The sequence below is a fragment of the Microtus ochrogaster genome, chromosome X, assembly GCF_000317375.1.
Source record: "Microtus ochrogaster isolate Prairie Vole_2 chromosome X, MicOch1.0, whole genome shotgun sequence".
NCBI lineage: Eukaryota > Metazoa > Chordata > Mammalia > Rodentia > Cricetidae > Microtus > Microtus ochrogaster.
Window position 1 is genome coordinate 5,335,534 of NC_022026.1, and position 22,336 is coordinate 5,357,869.

The 22,336-nt window shown below is 34.6% G+C and overlaps 1 protein-coding gene across 3 annotated transcripts in view; it reads left to right on the forward strand.

Annotated features, from left to right (window-relative positions):
* The window catches only part of Tenm1 (teneurin transmembrane protein 1), an 825,611-nt gene that overhangs the window by 485,913 nt on the left and 317,362 nt on the right, over window positions 1–22,336 (forward strand). For all 3 annotated transcript variants that reach the window (XM_026784949.1, XM_013350458.2, XM_026784950.1), the window contains one exon: window positions 15,089–15,327. In XM_026784949.1, the coding sequence (XP_026640750.1) occupies window positions 15,089–15,327 (239 nt within the window). The remainder of the gene's footprint in view (window positions 1–15,088; window positions 15,328–22,336) is intronic.

Genomic DNA, 22,336 nt, shown 5'->3' on the forward strand with positions numbered 1-22,336 from the left:
GATACTTTTTTTTCCTTTTCTCAATAAATAAAAAATAAAAAAAATAAAAAAGTAAACATCAAAAAAATACAAAGAACACAGATGACCATGAAGAAAATTGATGACAAATTCAATCAACAGAAGAAAATTACTATAAAGATTTCCATGCTAACATCTGAATCAGATACCTTTGGAGTGAAAATATGAGGCTATGTGTGGTTTGGTTGACAAATGAGGTAGGATCATATATGTAGATTTGTATATATACTACAAGTCCCATGTCCCATATATTACTATATTTACATACATATTCTGTATGTGTGTGTGAATTAATATATATATACAATATTCTCTCTATATTTTTCCAACATAAAAATTACTGTTATCTTAGTATTTTATGGCAACTAAGAATAAAAATTATTTAAAGCTAAGTGAACATTAAAGAATATTTTTAAGATACTATTATTTCACAATGAAGAAAATACAATGTGTATAAACAATCCTAATGAAAGATAAAACCACATCATTCTCTTTGTTTGGCTGCATAACTACTGCATCTCTGCACATATACTTTCATTTCAAATTTTATTCTACATGAGATTTCATTCTTTTTTTCTCCATTATATGTGACACTTTAATTGGCTCAGCATAACCTTATATATTGGATTTGCTAGCTTTCAATTATTTTTCTGTGTGTTTTAGAGAAACAAAGTAAGATTGCCTCTGAGGTTGTATTATCTGATTCTGGTTCAACTTACTATAGACACCAGCCATTATGAATACAGGGTTTTGATGGGAAAATGTAGATATGGCTACCGTTAGCAGATGAGAGATGATCAGCATTCTTGATATGCTTATGCAATTGCTAATTCTTTATACTTTCTGTGATTCTATAATATTCCATAAAATAAATTATTAGATCCATTCCAGTTATTGATTATGTTCCTTTACAGCCAGTGAATAAGCACGGTCATTGATGATCAAAGATAGTAAATTTCTAGGAACCAAATCTTAAATATTAAATGTATTAAATGTAACTTTTCTTTCACTGAATATTTCATTAACCAGAACTCGGCTACATGACAACATTTAAGTGACCTAACACATGGTATAAAGAGTGTATCTGAGTGCAGAGGAAAAGTGGAAGGTTGTTGCTTAAGGGGCATACAGTCTCTGCCACAGGGTACCACTTTGATTTTGAAGTTGATATTTCATAGGATGCTAAGATCCATTGGGAGCTTTTATCTAGAAATATGTTATGTTGGATAGGGTAGTGGACTAATGCAAGTATCCTTTTGTAGTGTTATAAAAATAATCTTCACCTTTAAACACACATATGAATAAGACTTTCAAAAACAAAAGATGATATGTAGTGCTATTTTGTTTGTAGTGGCAGAGGGTAATCAATATCCCCTAAAATTTGCATCATGATCTAGATTCTCAATCTGAAATGTTTAATGAGAAAATTTTAGGCTCTGCATTTCTTGTATTCTTTTGTAATTAATTGGAAACATTGTTTCTTTACAATAAGATGCCTTTGCTAATGTAGATTGCAATTCAATAAAAATAAATGATACAGAAAAGTATATTGTGTCAAGCAGCTCATAAAATAAATGAGAAAAATACATGTTTGCAGAAAATGAAAATGAATAAAAAGGTGATAAATGTATATAATACTGCTTACCAACCCTTCCTTTAACAACACAATAAATATATAAACAAACAAATAAGTAAATAAATAAAAACCCAAGCAACAAGGGAAGACAAGTCTGTAAACTTGACAGGTTGTTCTAATTATGTAAGTTAGAAGCTGACTTCCTTACCTTTTGTGAATAGGAATGCAAAAGCTTACTTATAAAATAGAATTTTTTTTTCAATTTTCAGAAACCATGGCATCTGATTTAATGGGAAAGCTATACTCACAGAATTTTCCATGGCTACATATTCTGTTCTTGTTTCAAGCATTCCCTGAAAGGGAATGAGCTATTGAAAACCATTGAATAGTCTTTAATTATTTCCCCATGAGAAAAATGTATAAATTATAAACTTGCTCACCAATAACTTTCTAATTTTTATCCAATTTGAAGATTATATCCTCTAAATCATGTTTCAAGACCCAAATTACTATTAAATATAAAGTTAATTAAAATATACTAAGCTTACTTATCTAAAACAGTTTTATGTATTGACCTGAGCCTTCTAATCCAACATTTGTATTAATAGGAAATATTAATTTCATAGTTACCTTTCATCTCTTATAGCTTTTAATATATTTTGTTTTATATGTATTGAATGACTGTTCTGCCTACATGCATGTATGTTCACCACATGCTTGGCTGTGCCCTCAGAGTTCTGAAGATGGCGTTGGGTCCCCTGGAACTTGAGTTAATGAGTTATGATTCACCATGTAGGTACTGGGAAAGAAAGCCCAGTTTTCTGCATGAACAAGTACCCTTAACTACTATACAATTTTTCCAACCCTTTAACATCAAGTTTTAAATTAAAATTAGATATACAATTAGATATAGAAATATATGTATAACTTAAAGAAAGAATGAGATGCTTACTTGGAAAATATCATTAATATCAAGTTAGTACATACTTATTTAATGTATTTGAGGATCTATTAATGCAACTTGATCAAATGTTATAGAATTCACACTATTTTTGTTCTCTGTTCCAATCTATACCAGCACCACAGTCCTTTTTTACCTCTAAGTATCCTGTATCAGAAATGTTTGATTTATGTGGAGGAGTATGATACATTGTTACTTCACAATTCCCTAATATCTCCCACAAGCTAAACATAGAGACAGGACAATAGCTTTACTTTTCTAATAGTTTTCAATATGCAACACCTTCTTACTATAATTTTCTCCTTCCTTTAATTTTGATTTGACAGAAATATTTCTATTAAAACATTCAGCTGACCACTTTACATATATAAACATTTGTCTTTGAAGCAAGAAATAACAGATGACCACATGAATTAAGATTGCATTGCCTGACAATGCTTGAGAGATGCACTAATCTATGAGTATAATAATAAGGCATTAGGAGACAGTTTTAAATTATGACCATTTAGCAGAGTAATAGTGATAGTACATTGTCTCCTAGGGCCTATTACAAATCTAACCAATGTTTTCTGGCACTGATAAACCACATTCTTTTTAAAGTAGATTGCAGTTAACCCAGACACCCACAACTGATCAAGGTGCAAGGAACAATAATCTAGAATGCTCAGCCCTAAATGAGACATTTCTAACACACTCTGTCCTCCCAAAGCTCAAATATCATTGCAGGAGAGGAAGTGGAACGATTGTAAGAACAAGAGGTGTTGGGTAACTTCAAGGACACAATGTTTTCTGCACGTAGCAGGGAAGCTGCACATACGAAACGACGGTAATTGTGATGGCATTCACAAGACCTGTACAAACTCACTGATGGACAAAATGTAGAGGGGAGGTAGGCACAAAATGCCACTCTTAGTTAAGGAGATATTGACAACTGATAGCTTCTTGGGAGAGGAGAGGCAGTTAATATGATCACTGTCTTGCTCAGCCATCATGATAGAAGATTCCTCCTGGAGTAGATGAGAATAATTCATAGACCCATAACTGGACAATGTACGGAGAGTGAGAGCCCTTGGTACACTCAGTCCTAAAGGGGATGTAGCCATCAAATCCCCCCCCACCTCAGATCTCAGGAAATTTATCAAAAAGAGGCAGAAGAAGTGCAAGAGCCAGTGGGAATGAAAGACACCAAGAAAATAAGGCCTTCTAGACACAACAGGACTAACACATATATGAACTCACAGTTACTGTGGCAGTGTGCAAGCCTCCCCAGACCAAAACCAGATGGGTTCCCAGTGATGTCAGGGGAAGTGAACATCCCCAAACCAGAAACTATCTCCAATTGACAGCTGCTCAGAAAGGAAAAATCATTTTCTCCAATGCAGTCTCACTGGATATACAAACCACATTTAAGACATGCCCTATGCCAAAGATTAAATGGGCAACATAAAACAAACTCAGTGGTATATTTGGAAGATTTTTGTCGCATAGTGCTTTGGGCATTTTTTAAGCTTACATGTCTTTTACTTACATGTTATATTTTCCAATTTTGTGTTTTTATGATATGTGTGTCTTTCTTGTGCTTTTGGCTCTCATTTTTCTGTTTCTTTTATCCTATTCTTGTTTTTTTTGCTTGTTTATTTGTTCAGTTACCTCTGTTTTCTAATAAGAGAAATAAAGAAAGAGTAAGAATTTGGGTGGTGAGGAAGTGGGGTTGAATCTGAGAGGAACTGAGGGAGGAGAAACTATGATCAGAATGTATCATACGAAAAAAATCTATTTTCAATAAAAATACTAATAAGAGAATATAACTCCTGGTATTTTGACCTTGCTTCAGAAGAAGGCCACACAACCCAAAGCATGAGACCAGTAGATTGGATGAGTAGGGAACAGGGTGGGGTAAGGGAGTAGTGAAGGAAAGGTGAATAAGAGCAGAATAAAAAATTCTCAAAGAGCAGCAGTATGAGTCACACAGTGACTTGAGTTTCATTATTCATGCATGAAATTTAAAACATTGAACACCCATTTTTGTTATGTTTTCAGAAGCTAGAAATAGAACGCAATGTAAAACAAAGACATACCTACTGGCACGTAGGTTATGTTCTAGTATTCAACCAAACTGAAGTTAATTTGCAAGTCAATCACTTACCAGTTGTGTGATCTTGGGAAATTTACAAAGTTAATATTACCTCATCTACAAAATGTAGTTTTCTTATATATTACTGGGATATCATGAGAATGTAGTGAGAAAAACATTCAAGTAAAATACCAGAATATCTTATCATGTATTAAAATTTTTGCCAAATGCCTTTGTCTTACTATCATTATTAACAGTGACTATTTAAAAATTATTAGCATATTTTTGTTTAGAGTAATCCTTCAATTACCAAAGTCTTCCACAAGAGTTCAAATATGAATGAACCTTTTATTACATTTACTTATTTATTTAATATCTGTGCATTGTGTGTGCACGTGTGTGTGTTCACATGCATGTACTTGCCACAGTAGACATGTGAAGGACAGAGGACATCTTGCAATAGGTGGTTCTCTACTTTACCTGTTGAGATATTTCAACAGATTGTGAATTAATTTTCCTTTATCTGCTAGGTTTATATTACTTAAAAAGAATTCAGACATTTAATTATCATTTTAGTCTGATAAACCCAAACATAGTGCTTACATTAATCTTAGAATCCTTCAGCGTCATTCTACACAGTAAACCAAGAGAATTATTTTAATTTTTTTATACTTTTAAGTTAAAATATAATTACATCATTGCCCCCACCCTGTTCTTCCTCCAGTCTTCTCCTTGTGCCCACATTATCTCTTGAATTAACAATCTCTTTTTAATTATTACTGTTATTGCTTCATTTGTGTGTCTGTGTATATGTGTGTGTGCCTAACTATATAAATACAACCTGCTCCGTCCATTTGTGCTGCTTGTATATGTATGAATTTAGGGCTGACCAGTTGGTATTAAATAACCAATTAATGGACGAATCCATGGGGAAGGTTATTTCTTTTTTTTTGTTCTCAGCCTTCCTTGCTTGTCTGTAGTCCTTTGTTCAGAGATTAGACCCTGTGAGATATCCCACTCTACTCTAGCTTCTCTATTGTTGCTGTCCTTGTTCAAGTCTTGCTTAAACAGCAATAATTTTGAAGTATTATGGTTGAAGATTCCTTGTAATTTCTGGGAAGCGCAATAAAACATTGTAAAAGAAGAAAAAATATATAAACCAATGTGTGTATATTTTCTTGTTTACCTCTAAAATAAGAGACCTAAAAACTGAGATATTTTTCCTGTGTTCAGCTATTTATGTAATCTAGAGATATATTAAAAAGCATGACAGATATTTCTTGTTACAGATTAACGCATTTGAAAAAAAAATACAGTACTAATGGAGATCATAGAATAGTCCCACTTGAGGATAAATTACTGAGATAAGGTTTAAGCTTTAAAAAATTATGACTTCTATAGGCATGCAGAAACATTGATAAGAACTGTTAAAATTATGAATGTTACAGTATATCTGTTTTATCAATATTTGGTAGGTAAGGTTTACAGGACATGTTGATAGAGGTTGTCTGAATATTTGGAAGTAAGAATAAGAAACAAAAATGAAATCCTCCTTTATGTAGCTATTAGTAGAGGGATAAAATTATTTACCCTGCTTAATTTTCAAATTCATAATACTGATAAGCTCAAGAAAATTTATATAAGTTTTATTATTACATTTTAATGGTATTATTCTAAATTGGAGTCTTTGCAAAGGGTAACTAATGGAAAACAGAGTATTCATACTGACACACTTTCCCACAGACTTTTTGAGATAGTCTCATCAGAGAAGAAAATGGGCTGATTCAAAATGATGTTTTCTCTTATTTTTATGTGTGGATTTGGATATCTATGAATACCTTTATCTCCAAATATAAGCAACAGAAGCCCAAAATACATATGGAAAAATATACAATATAGCAGCAAAGAAATGCAAGTAAAAACATATTAGTAAGACTATTATCACAACTGAAGTCCAAGGGCTGGAAAAATAGCTCAGTAATTAAGAGCACTTGCGTTCTTCCGGGTACTGGGTTCAGTTCATAGCACCCATATCGGGAATCTGACAACCACCTCTAACTCCAGTTCTAGGAGGTGGGAAGCACTCTTTTGAACTCTTCAAGCACCAGACATATTCATGGTACTTGTACACACACATAGCAGAATATACACATGCATAAAATAAAATAAGTAAATATAAAACATAAAAATAAACCAAAGAAATACTAAACATTGAAGAGGAGAAAATGTGAAGAAACCTTTGTGCCCTGCTGGAGAGACTTAAACATACGAGCTTCTATGAGAAAATGACACAGACGTTTCTTAGAAAAATAAAAATGTAACTACCATATGATCCCATAATGCTTCTTTGGAGTATGCATCCAAGTCAATTAAAATAAGACCTTATAGAGATATTTCTTTTCATATATTCACAAAAGCATTCATCCCAATAACCAAGTAATAGACATACCCTACGTATTGATAAGGGAGTGAACCAATAAATCAAATGTGAGTTTTACACACAATGGAATATTATTTGGTCTTATAAAGAGAGAAAATGCTGTAACATACTGCAACATGGGTGAATCTTGATGACATCATGTTAAGTAAAATGAGCCACACATGAAAATAAAAATAATATGTTCCCTCATATGAAAAGGAGTCAAAATTATTGAAACAAACAGTGGAATGGTGAGTGGTTGGGGGAAAGGCAGAGCTGTTTAATGAGCACATAGTGGTTCAAATTTTCTAGAAAAGTAACTCTAGAAACTTCTCACAAAGTACTTAACACTACTGCACTACATAGTTTGAAATACATTATTTAGATTTTTATCACCAAACTACATTTAGTAACTTTAAAAATAAGTAATTAAATTTCATTGCCCCGTACAAATGTAATTTTTACCCTACCCATAATCTTTTCTTTAAAGAAATTCAACCTCGGTTCCAGTAGAAGCAAGTTGAACCACGCTCTCTTGGGAAAAAAAAAAGATCCAAATGCTTATAGCTACAATAATACAGGCTGAGATATGTCTCATAAGAATGTTTACAAGATGTAAAAGAGAAAAACTATTGGTTATTTATATATTTGTTGTGAAAAAGCTGTAGATTTCTGTCTGTTTCCTGTAGAATTTTAAGTGCCATATTAAATCATATTATTTAATACTAACAGATACATTCAGAATTATGTAGTATAGGGGCTTAAAAGAGAGAATACATTTCCCCCTTTCATAGATGATTTTAAAATCCTTACAGGAGCATTTATTATACTCCCATTTACCACCACTGGGTCTCATCAGTCTTGAAGATTTTTTTTTATAATATCCTTATGTGCCCATTTCCTTTGGTAATATCTTACTTTCCCTTTTTTTAAAATTGAACTTGAATATTAAAACAGATGCAAAAAGAGCCACTACCTACACATAAACTCTTGAACTGCATTTTCATCATTTGCTCTGTAGAAAAAAAAACCAATTGCATGAAATTGATAACAACATTTTAGCATATCCTCGGGTCCTGAGGGAAAAAGCAATGTGCTTAGACAGATGATCTGATTTTATGAGCACATAGCTGAAGTCTAGCACTGTGCATTTGTCTTTACGCTCCTACTTTTTTCAAGGATTATGAAAACACATTAGGCTCTGGTTTCACTTTCCACAATGACCTGCAAAGCTTATGACAATACATAGCATTTATATCGCTGTTTCTCAGGATGCACATCAAAGTATAGATCGCGTTCAGCATAGACTCTTAGTGTGGGCTTGTTAATAAGAAAACAAGAACCTTAGTATATGAACTTATTTTATTATCTACTATCACTGAAGACTATGATTTGGATTCCACTCAAACATGAATTAGTTTAAATGCTGCTCTGCTGTGACTGTTGAATTTATTCATTAATCTGTAATATTTTACTTATGAAACTGCATTTGGAAATCCTTTGGTGTACATCAGATAAAATTACAGTGCTCAGGGATATTGATTATTGCTTGTAATTGCCGTCATAATAGCCAACAATTCTCTGTCTTTCTTCTACCTCTTAATGATATACCAAACCAAATCAATACCCAGCATACAGGGCCACTCACATTGTCTTGAAAATCCAATTGTTCTTCTTCATAAATATGCAAAAGATTGAAGAATTTTTATCTTCAAACATTAGGTAAAAGAGTCCAGTCTCCTAGGTTTCCCCTTTATCCCATAGAAACATATCACGGTGAGACTGTATAGGATTAATACTGTGTCTGTGACATTTTGTCACCTCAAAAATAATCACAGGGCAAGGGTGGGAGGCTAAGAAGACTACACCACTCTGTTACCTGTGAACTGCTCCATTTCTTGCTCATTAGTAAATTCAATGGCCAATGAGGAAAACTCTGGCTAGGAGAAGTCGCCAGGCAATAAAGAAGAGATCTGCCCTTTTAAAACACAGGTTATTTAAAAACCTAAAAGAGAAAGCACAGTTACATGAAATGAACACAATGCTATGGGTCACTTATACAATGAAATATATTTTCTCCTACTGTTATTATATACCATGTCTCCATTCTTCCATTTTGGGATAAATTGGGTATCTTTTAGAAAAAATAACAATTATTTCATCTACTAAAGAGTTGTTTGTCCTGTGATGCTTATCCATTCATTCAAAACAGTTTAACAGACTTTAAAAGTTGCTATAAGAGCGTATGGCTTTTATAACAAAGAAGGCTTTGTTGACACCCCATGGGAGGCCTTATCATTTCTGAGGAGTGTATAGGGGTAGATTGGAGGGAGGGGAGAGGAGGGAAGAGAGGGGAGAGTACAAACTGTGGTTGGTCTTTAAAATGAATCATTTTTTTAAATATTCATATTAATTTAAAAAATTCAAAAAAAAGAAGGCTCAAAAGATGGTGCTGTGGATACTTGTCATGCAAGTATAAATACCAGAATTCAGATCCTCGGAGTCTTACTTAAGGTTTCCGTTGCTATACTAAATTACTATGACCAAGAAGCAACTTGAAGAGAAAAAGGTTTGTTTCATCTTATACTTGCACCTCATAGTTCATCGTTGAGGGAATTTAGGGCTAGAACTGAAACAGAAGCAGAGAGGAATGCTGCTTACTGGCTGCTCACCATAGCCTGCTCACTCTGCTTTCTTTTACCTCCCAGGATCACCGACCAAGGGGTGTCACATTCCAAAATGGCTTGGGCACTCCCATATCAGTCACTGATTTGGAAACTGCTGTACAGTCTGGTCTACAGGACAGTCTTATGTAGGCATTTTCTCAATTGTGCTTCCCTCTGCTTAGAACACTCTACCTTGTATCATGTTGACGTAAAAAGGCACCAGCACAATTGACCCCTTGTCAACTTGACACACAAATGTATCACTTATTAATTCATAGCCTTTCTTTTCTTATCCATTTCTAAGATCTCACATTAGTATCAATATGACAATATAAATATTTCAAAGCCCCACAGTCTTTAAAAATTCAAATACTAAAAATACAGTCTCTTTAAAATATCCAAAGTCACCAGGTGGTGGTGGCACATAGCATTAATGCCAGCACTTAGGAGGCAGAAGTAGGCATATCTCTTGAGTTCCAGACCAGTCTAAGCTACAGAGCAAGTACCAGGACAGGCTCCAAAGCTACATAGAAAAACCCTGACTTTAAAAACCAAAAGAAAATTATATATACAAATATGTATATACAAATATATATATATATATATATATATATATCCAAATTCTCTTAAAATTTCAGTCTCTCTAAAATTCCCAAGTTTCTCTACAAGTTCAGTCCCTCAACTGAGCTCTTGTGAAATCAACAAGTTACATAGTTTCTTGCTCAAAGAAGTTAGTCAGGCCACAGTTACAATTAAATCAAAACAAAACCAAAGTCTAAAAGTTCAAAGCTCAGTGTCAGCTATCTGCAACTCCTGATCTTCTGGGCACCAAAGGAATTCATTTCTCTACTCTGTGGTTGGTAGCGCACACAGCTTATCTAAAGTTCAAGCTAGATCCATTCCACGGCTGCTGCTGTTCTTGGTAGTCCAACATGGTATTGGCATCTCTAATATGCTGGAATCTTCACCAAAACTGAGACTTTACCTTCACCAATGGCTGCAACTGGAGGTTTCTGTCTCGTCTGCCAGTTCCCGAATAACCACTCCAAGGCTTAATATTAATTAACAAACCATTTGATATATCAGCTCAGGCCTACTATTAACTATCTCTTACAACTTAAATTAACCCTTTTTGATTTTTAAAGACAGGGTTTCTCTATAGCTTTGGAGTGTGTCCTGAAACTCGCTCTGTAGACCAGTTGTGCCTCAAAATCACAAAGGTCCACCTGTCTCTGCCTCCCAAGCGCTGGGATTAAAAGTATGCATCACCACCACCCAGGAAATTATCCCATTTCTATTATTCTGTATTTTTACCATGAGGCTCGTGGCTTGCTACCTCACATCTTGTTTCCCTGCCAGCTTCTGGCATCTCCCAGACTCTGCCTTCTTCTTCCCTGTATCTTTGCTTGGATATTCTGCCTGGATCTATTCTGCCTAGCTATTGGCCAAATCAGCTTCTTTATTAATCAATAGTAATAAAACCTATTCACAGCATGTAGAGCAATATCCAACATCAAATGGTTTCTCATAGTACCAAACCTCAGCTGCTCTCCAGGAACCTCTAATTCCTCTAAAACCAGTAAGACCTGGGAAACTTGCAAAATACCAAGTTTAGTTCCCGGCACAGAGTACAGCCACCTCTCCGGCACAGAGTACAGCCACCTCTATCTACATCACAGCTTCTGTTTGTTCACCATGGGGAAAAACTTCCCAGAGAAATGTGCTGGTCTCTGCTTAATCACAGTAGATTCCTGTGCCCCAGCTGAGAAGCATCTATTATCCCGACAAAACAAAGATTTCATTGTAGTGGTACTAGTCTCTTGCTAATCACAGCTCCAGAAGACCACAATCAAAGAGTACTAATTCAAAACGCACATGAAAGGTCCAAACAGAGTTTTTTTTCCCTCTGAAACCTCACAAGGCAGACCTCTATTATCTGTGCTGCTCAATATTCTTACCTTCCAGGACCCCACAGAAGAGCCCACTGAGCTGTAAGCATCCAATGTCTTTTCCACCCTAAAGTTCAAATGCTACCACAATCCTCCTCAAAACACACGTCCAGAATCTGTCACAACAATATCCCACAACCTGGTCTAATTTCTTTCTTATTTAGGGTTTCTGTTTTTGTGGTAAGATATGATCAAATACGACTTTCACCATACACTTTTATCACTGAGGAAGCTCAAGTTAGGGGCCTAAGTGAAAAACTTAAGCAGAAACCAGGGAGGAAAAGAGTTTACTACTTGATACACATGGCACGCTCATTGTGCTTTTTTATACCATCTAGGAACCCCTGCCCACGGATGGTACATCCGATAGTGGACTAGGCACTTCCACATCAATCATTAATCAAGAAACTATCCCCGTAGACTTGTTTACAGGCAGTGTGATAGAGGCAATTCCTCAACCAGATGACGTGAGCATGTGCCAAGTTAACAAAAGAACAAGTCAGCACAAAGACATACAATAGAATACACATACATTTTGCAATATGGTTTGAACAGATAGTATTTATTAATTTTCAATCAGTTAGCATAAGTTATTAGAACATGATGCTTATCTAGTGAAGATTAGGGTTACAGATAATATCATACCATGGAAATATATTAAATAAAAAAATGTCCGATACCAGCTTTATCTATAATACTAACTAGCTATTACTTAAGTAAACCACTATCATTCTTTAGGTTGAAGCTACTCTCATTGAAAATGAGGGCATTGGGCTGCTAGAGTTATAAGAAAGTTTCTTCAAACTTTGTGATTCTGTCATTCTCATTCTTCTCATTAAGTCCAAAAGGGAACAGTATAAAAAGCTCAGAAAAATACCTCCATGCCAAGTTCAGCACAAAATGTGCTTCTTCTGAACTTTAACAGACCAATTATAAAATCTTAATGTTTTTAGTAGCTACATAAGCCTAGTATGTGTATGGTCTGATAGAAACGGCTCTGGAGCCAATATACTGGGGTTTGGAAATTTTGCATTGGTGATTATTAGTAATGGGAGCATGGACCAGTTTTTGCATCTCTTTGTTTCTTGTTCTCATCTATAAAAAGAGACATATAGATATTATAATAAGCTTGTTATAAGTACAAAGTAATGTAATACTTTATGAAGTAGAACCATGAATGAATGGTACAACTCAACACTCAAATGTCTCTTGTTAGTAATAGAAAAATTATCAGTTATCAAATTTTACCAAAATTCTCTGGATCTTCATTTTGTCAACTAGAAAGTAGGATAATAGTACCAACCTCACACACATGAAGATCACAATAATACATTTATTGAAACTGACTTGGTATCTGACCCTCTAGATAGAAAGATTAGTAAATTCACCAGATACAAATCTTCTAATCCTAGTAATAAAACTGATATTAGATCAAGAACATTTTTCATTAATAAAATATCCCTACATTCTAAACTTGACAGAAATTACCATTTTATTCATGAATGTTATGCTTTTTTCTCCTATTGCCCCTCTTGAGGCCTGATTTCTTTTCCTTAGTACTATGTGTGAATGCTTTTCCTAATGTTTACAGCTCAATTTGCAATGATTATGTATCATGAGTTTTTAAAATCACTTAATGAAATATCAAGTATTAGGGATATGTATAAGTTATTTTAGCTATTATAGATGTCATTGTAATAAGTGACTTCTTAAAGTGTCATAGGCATCATTTCTTGAAGACAACTCCTAAAAGCATAATTGTTATATAAATAATATGTATATTTAAAACATTTTAGTATATAATGTTCAATTGCCCTCTAGAAAGGTGCAGGGATCTCAATTTCATTCAGTAACTTAGCCCTTTAGAAAACAGTTAACCTCCATGATACTCAAGCAAAATTTTCTATTGTCAGCGTTTTTCATCACCTGGCACATTAGAGTTGTTGGTCTTTTTTCTTTAAATGTATATGCCTCTTTTCCTTTAAATGTGGAAGCTAGAAATAAATCTTTTACATTTGGGCATATGTTGCAAGGTGATGTTGACTTTTCACTTACTGAGAGGTTTTATACTGTGCATTAAAATGTAACACTAGAATGTGCTTTGTTTAGCAGTGCATTTTACTGCCATAGAGGGCACAGTAGAGTGGTTAAGATTCAGGACATTAAAGCCTGGATGACCTGTATGCTGATTCTAGCTCTGTCACTTGCTTACAGGGTGAATTTGCACAACATTTTACACCTATTTTTGCCTTTCCATTCTTAAAAGCCCAATGAGGAAAATAGCATAGCCTGTTCCACACAAGGAAAGAATGAATGCATTAATGAGTATGTAGTAGAACACATGGTACTTAGCACCTCGCAAGGGTAGGAAAGTACAGGGTCAAAATATATATGTTTGTCTCAAGTCCTTACTTATGAGTGTATCTCTATTTATGAAAGGTCCAGTTATAATAGTAATGAGGAATATGTGATCACTCTGTAGGTATTTAATATAATAACACCGTTGCTCCACATGTATAAAGTTTCACAGCAGGCATAATAAATGTATGGTGAGAAAGTGCAGAGTTGAGTTTGTCTCTGGGAATCAAGGTAGAAATTTGCTAAGAAAAAAATGAGGGCATTCCTGGAGTTATGGGACTGTTCTACATTTGGATAGAGGTTTGTTTTGCTCAAGTAATGGCATTTGTCAAATTCCAGCAATGGTATATGTTAACAGTGAATGTTTTCACATATAATTTTTATATTGAAAACAAACTATAAAATATCAACTCTATATAATAATAATGTTGGAATCTGAAATATTTTGAGAAATTTTTTATTGTACAACAACTTTCCAAAACTAGCACGAGCGAGTAGCTAGAGAATTGAAGAGGTGAGCTGAACAGATAAAAATGGATATGTTCAAATGTGAACTGTGCAAGGTTGTTGGTGGATGAATGGGATAGCTTGCTTCAAGTGAGCCATATGTTTGATATTTTAAAATAAAAGATTAATTAATATCTGCTGAAAGTCTTGTTTTTAAAGTTTGATAGTGAGGAAATGGCCAAACACTGGTATCTAGGATGCCCTAATTATCAAAATCTGATGGCAGAACACAGTCAGCTCTTCAGAATCATAATTAAGGAATGAGAAAAGAATAGTGAATATCAACTATGGAACTGGACCATTTACTAGTCAGCAAGAAAGCAAGAAAAGGAGGGATTGAGGAAGGGACAGAGTGGCAGAGATGGGGAGGAAGAGAAGAAATGAAAAAAAAATACCAAAGACAATTCATTTACCACTGGATTACCTGAAATTTTTGTCTAGCCTTTCCAGGTCTGGTGAGATTTGTCATAGTATGATGCTTTGAAATTTGTAGAGTTTGTGGGGTTTATAGAAATTGGCTCTGGTATTTACAGGGGAACTTCTCTGTTTTTCTCCACTAGGCATTTCCTGTTCAAACATGGATCTGGTTCCTCTGCTATCTTCAGTGCAGCCAGTCAGAACTACCCTCTGACATCCAATACGGTCTACTCACCACCTCCCAGGCCGCTGCCTCGGAGCACCTTTGCCCGACCTGCCTTCACTTTTAACAAACCGTATAGATGCTGCAATTGGAAGTGCACAGCCTTGAGCGCTACTGCAATCACAGTGACGTTGGCCTTGTTGCTAGCCTATGTAATTGGTAAGTCCTTTATATGAGTTTTCTTTGTAACCGAAGATTGTTTGGTTTGGAAGAATTCACTCTCAGTGCTGAGGTGCACAGATTTGTAGCATAATTAAGTGTTGTAATAACAAATGGATTCCTAGTTCTTTTTTTTTTTCATTCCCAACCTTAAATACTGCTGTTGGAGTAGAAAGAACACTCTTTGAGAAGAAATATTTATACTACTAACACAGTCTTATTGATTGCACTTGCTGTAGTTAGCCATGTTCCTTTCAATTAAACGGTTGTTACGGTTTTCTCATTAGCAGTCATAAGTACTAATCTACAATAGCTTCTTAAATTATAAGTACACAGTAAGATGGCTACTCAGTTTTTCAGGTAGCAATTTCATTAAAGCACTTGGGAGCTTTTAGAAAATTCAGTGCAATGTCTTCCCAAGAATTCATAAGAACCAAAACAGATAGCCTTATCTTCACAAGAAGTTGAAAAGTATGTGGTTCTTGAGTTTTGGAGGGTAATTGTATGCATTCTTTCCACTTTTAAGGAAAAAAAATGTTGTTCTTTGGTCACTCTGATTAAAGTCACCCACACTTAATAGAAAATTGTATTGATTTTTCTGGATGGCATTTTATTTTGACTGAATGTTAATTTCCTTACTTGAATGGTTCTGCCAGTTTAAAATGTAAATAATTTAAGAAACACGTGTTTTTTGAAAGCCTTGTTCCAATGATGAATGAAATATCATGATTAAAAAAGAAAACTATCTAGATATGTCACTAACAACTTCTTTTCAGTTTAACCTGAAATTCCACTTCCCAACTGAAGCAGAGTTATTTACTAAGATATAATGAATATGATTCTGAGAAGTGGTTAAAACTGATATTTAGATTTTCATATACTTGTAAATAACAAAGCACGTTTGATTGGTTCCAATTTTCTAAAGCATTAACAGATAGTTTTTACATAACCAGTTTCTATAGGAGCCATGAAACAGGAAGAGGTAAGAAAACAACAGATAGTTTTTGCAAGATGTTACTGGAGTGTCAGCAATCAAGGCACATAGCCTCTGCTGATGTCCATGATTCTTGCTTCAAAAATTGCCATCAAGCAATTCCTATTCCAGTAAACATGGACAATGGTTTCTTGTATCAAAATTATTTTCTTTATATTAGGTTTCCCTGGATACTCAGATTGTGTGTTTATTTAATTTATAATGACCTGCAATGAGAAATACTTTTGAGGGAATGAAAGGATCAAGAAGAATTGCAGTTCCAATATGACTTTAATATGAAATCACTCAAAATAAAGGATAAGGACTAGAAAATGGCTTAGCATTGAAAAGGCAGTTGCTACAAAGCTGAAATATCAGAGTTCAATCCCCAGAACCCATTTTGAGGAAGTAGAGAACATTACCCTGCAAGTTGTCCGATGACCTCCACACACACTCCATGACATAGGTTCCCAACCCATGCACACAAACTTTGTAAATAGGTGTTTAAAAATAAAATATTCAAAATAAGGAGTAATCTGAAATGTAGCAGTACCATCAAGACTCCTCAAAATGTTCTTGCTCAACTTTAGAATGTTGAAATCAATTTAGTGTTAGATGTGTTTGTTTCTGTCCACTTTACTACACAGAAGTAATGTCTTATATACAAGACATAACCCCTAAAGCAAATTAATTCACGTAATATGAGAGTGTGTGTTAATAAGTTTAAATTATGATTCAATCTGTCTTCTAAAAATTTTATTATGATGTGATGGCCATGTCACAAATTTTATTTTATAGTCTGAGGCTTGTTTGATCATTTTTCATTTTGTTAATGAATGCATGGTTTTTAGTCATTTCAAGGAATGATATTTTATATAGAATATCAATTTGACAGGATAGTAAGGTAGCATACTACAACAGTTATAAACATAGATTTTTAAATCTCTCCTATTTACTAGCACTTTGTCTTGAGTGAATCATTTAATCTGTTTAGATCTCCATTTACTAACCTGATAATATGCTTAAAATGATACCCATAATAGGATTAGGAGTATAAATAAATAAATTCATAAAAATTAAAGTAATTGAAATAGGGTATAAATGTAGAAAGTAGTTTATATTAGTTAAAAATTACTAGAATTCTAACTTCCATTTGTTATTATCATTCATGGGTTCTAATATTAAGCTTATTGCTCATGGTTCTTTTACTTTTTAATGACGAAATGAATTCCCTAAAACATGCTTTTAGCATTAGACCTCGCTTCCTTTTTTCATACCAGTAAACATTGTAGTTTAGTAAATAAATCTACCTGGGTGTTTTAAAATTTAACTAGACATATCAGGTGATCTTCTGTGATGGTAAGTGGAACTAAGTAGTTTGATTGGTTAATAGGTGTCTTTTGAAAATATTTACTGTGAGATTTTCCAATTGCAAAACATTTCATTCAAAATGCTAATAGCATTGCATGGGTTTAAAAGGAAATGCTTATTGCAAACACTGTGACTTTCTTCTTTGCTCCATCATGACCTGGGTATTATATGGCTTTAGATAAATTTGTAAAACCCTCTTCCGGAAGCTGGGTGTTATATAGCTCAATGGTAGAGTGCTTGCCTAGCATGTTTGAGACCTTAGGTTCAAAACCAAGTACTGAAAAAAAAACACTGTCTTCTTAGATTTATCCTATTACTGCCCTATTGCTGACCGTCTCAGAAAAGTAACATAAGAATTCATAAATACACATTCAGGTGAAAGATGCCACATAAGAACTATATTATATAAGATTATTTTTAAATGGCTTTCTGTGGTTGAAATAAAACCGTATTATACTTCAAAATATGAAACCATTTCACCCACCACTCTTTCTGAGTCTGTAAGAGTCATCTTTTTTCAATCCCCTTTGCATTTGCTGTATAACGCAAGAAAATCTTTCACTGAAACTGTTTACTGCTTCTGTTTCCTGTGCAAATTCCCTTCTGCTATTTCATTTTCCTCTATTATCCATTATACATAACCTTTACATACTAATGACTATATGCTGGGTTGCCCTCAATCCACCAGGGAAAATCACATCAATATCAGTGGGACATCAATAGGTGTTCTGCGCATAATGCCTCTGTAAGTGGTCATTGGAAAGCAGTAGAAATCGAGTATGTGAAAAGCCAGAGGTAAGGTGTTCAGCCAAGCAGCTCTTGCTTCGTATCTACCCACTATACCTTTAAGATCAGCAAGAAAATAAGTCCTTTGAATAAGTTTTGAAGTCATAAAATTTGGTAAAGAGAGGTATGGAGAGATACTGATTATATGAAGATATCATGGAACGGCTATTGTCAGGACTTCCTCATAAATCTGAAATATTTTCCATCTGAATCAAAAAAAATGCTTCCTTATGCTTCATCCTCTCTGATATGCTGGCATCAGTGATGTATCAGTGCCAGTCAGAAACACATTTGCTTGAATTTACAAATAAGCCATATGAAGTAGTAGTCAGGAAGACAGATGACCATATGCAAGGCATCAAGAGAAGGCGAGGTTAAGGCACTCCATCAATGGTTTGAAGGGCACGAACACAGTTTCTCTGCAATCTTTGATGTTTTGATCAAATTTCTACAAAGTCAGCAATTCCTATAAGCAGCAATAGAAACTCATAGGCAGTAGAAACTCATGAATACATTGTATCTGGGGTCAAATGGGCTGTTGCATTGAACAAATCAAGGAGAATTTTCTAGCTCTCAGACTCAATAGCATCCGATAATGACATGGATGATCCTTTTGATTTTGCCATGAAATTAATAATGATTTGTGCCACCTTCAGCAGAGGCCACAAGTGACAAACAGTAGAGATTAAAATATTAAATTCTGTAAATCTCACCATGGTGCACTATATGTTCCACATATGAAAAGTAAATCAGACGGATATTAACAATAAAGAATTTGGAAAAGGTAAAATAGTTCTTTTCTCTGAACTATAGTTTATGAATAAAACTATTCAAGAGAGCACATTCTTCGCTACATCAAAATTTGAGTAACACTTATTTTAGTGCTTCATCTGGTCCTTTATAGTTGTCCAAATTGCCCTAATTTCTTTTGCTATTATTATGGTGGAATAGAAAGAGCTGAAAATGATAGAGCCAAATATTTCTCAAGAACTGTATGACTTTAAAGTAAATTATTTCCTTTCATTTCTGGAAGATGCCATATTGCTCCTATTTATTACGATTTCTTCCCATCCAAATTATGTGTAATGTATATAGAGAGAGATGCTATGTGGATATTTTTAGACCCACATTACATAAGTTGCTAAGCTATCCTTCTCTGAGGTGACTAAGAGTAAACTAAATTAGAGCAATGGCTTTTAAACAGATGACATTCTAAAACATTTTATACTTCAGAAATGGGACAACAGTTTCATATAGAGCAGCCAGAAAGGGGAAAGACCAATTTCACCAAGCAAATGTCAGATTTGTTACAGTTCCCATTAAGAGGTGACATTGTAGAATCTGAGAAATTATGTTTGGTCTTGAGCTCTATTCCTTTTAAAGAGGGGTGAATACAAATGTGGATCAGTGAAGATAAATATACAATACCTGTAAATCAGGGAAAAATAAAGGTTACCAGAGTCCTATAGAAAATAAGGATGATGAATGGGGGCAGATCGTGAGAAGCATTTTAAGTAACAGTATGGAGATAAAGTTTATTCCAAAAACAAATGGAGGTTTACATGTTTTTAATTAAGTCAAGGCAATTATTTAATGAGATTTACACTGATAAAGCAAGCTTAAAGAAACTATTGGAGTTGGGGTTAGCAGGCAAAATGATGGCAATTTTAAAGTTGAGGTCATGAAGACAAATTAGGAGACTACAATATCAATGCATATGAGTGATGTGAGAGCATTAACTTCTGGGCACAAAGGATGGGGAATTAAGGAGTACTGAGGAGATAAAACATATTTGACTTCATCACTTATTTAATGTGACATAGAAGAGAATCATCGCTATTCTCTGGATTAGATTAGCTCATGATGCTTCTACACCCCAAGGTAAAATATGAAAGGACGAGATAAAAGATAAATACAAATGATCATAGAAGACTATTATGAAAAATTATGTATCAATAAATTGAATAATCTAAAAGGGAGAAGTTCCTTGATGGATATTTCCTACCAGTACTGAATTACAAATCACAGAAATAGCTGAATAAACCAATGAAGAATAATAAGGCAGTAACATAGCAGTCTCCCATCAGAGTGAAGGCCAGCATAAGGTAACTTTATGGCTAAATTCCACCAAACATTTAAAGAAGAAATAACAATGTCTTCTTACAGCATTTTTTTCATCTGTAGCACTCCAAGGTTTATTCCAAAGGACTCTATTTCTATTTATTTATTTGTTTGTTTGTTTGTTTATTTATTTAAAATTTCCACCTCCTCCTATCCTCCCATTTCCCTTCCACTCCCCCCCCTCCCCCTCGATCTCCAGTCCTAAGAGAACTCAGGGTGCCCTGCCCTTGGGAAGTCCAAGGCCCTTCCCCCTCCATCCAGGTCTAGGAAGGTATGCATCCAAACAGACTAGGCTCCCAAAAAGCCAGTACGTGCAGTAGAATCAAAACCCGGTGTCATTATCATTGGCTTCTCAGTCTGCCCTCATTGTTAGTCACATTCAGAGAGTACGGTTTAATCTTCAGTCCCAGTCCAGCTGGCCTTGGTGAGCTCCCATTAGATCAGCCCCACTGTCTCAGTGGGTGGACACAACCCTCGCGGTCCTGACTTCCTTGCTCATGTTCTCCCTCCTTCTGCTCTTCATCTGGGCCTTGGGAGCCCAGTCCAGTGCTCCAATTTTTAAAAAATGAAGAAAAAATACTTAGAACCTTACTCCAACATTATGCCACTACCAAAGTCAAACATTGAAACTAAAAAAGAAAAGAAAGAAAATATTATTCGGGAAAGGCAAATGAAAATCACAATGAGATATCACCTTAATGTTATCAAAGATTGAAGGGTTACTGTTATCAAAGACTGAAGAAAGCAAGTGATTGTGAGGATATAAAAAATAGAACCCTTACACATTGTTAATTGGATACAAGTTAGCAGAACCATTATGGAAATTGGTGTTCAGGTCCTCAAAATCCTGAAAAGTGATATCCAGCCTCAGTACTCCTGGGTATATAATAGAAGAAATTAAGTTTCTTAAACATTTATTCTCCCAAGTTACAGTAATACTATCCACAAATAGCCTACACATTGAATCCACCTAAGTGCCCATGGAAGACTGAATGGATAAGTATTACATGTAGGTAAGGAAGTGCTAGTAAGCTTTATAAAAGGAATAAATTATATCATTTGCAAAAAAAGGATGATTCTAAAGACTATCTTGTTAAACAATATAAGCCACAGTCAGAAAGATGACTACTCGATGAACTCATTCATGTGGAATGTGGTTACCGAGGACTGCAGTGATTGAAAAGAGGTCTGTAGATGCTTTGGCCAAAGTATACAAAATTTTATGAGTAAGATTGGAGTAATAAATGTGGCAGATCCATTATACAACAATGGACATTATAGTTAAAAACACAGAGTTCTAATTAAAATACTAATGTGCCAAGTTCTCACCACAAATATAACCATGAGAGATAAGGAATATGACAATTAGCTACACTGAGTCATTCTGAGGAACAAATTTCAACCTTTTTTCTCTAAAAAAAGACAATATAAGGAAGAACTTTTGAGATAACAATAGATGTGAAGATAAAGACATTTAGTATGTCATTTAATTATATGATGCTGAAAGTTTGGAAATATCTACTTTAGGAGATACCAAGACTGTAGGAGATGAACAAGAGGGAAAACAGCGTGAAAGGTGGTGCTCCAGGGAACATTGATATTCAAGAGGTCTGATAAGTTGACTAAGAAGAAGCAACCTGGGTGACTGCAAGAAAGCCATTGAATACTATATGTGGGTGGAATTTTGGCTCTCCATTGGTAGGCTGGGGACCACCAGGGATCCTAAGACCTGTCAGGAGTTCATAAACTGAGATTCTT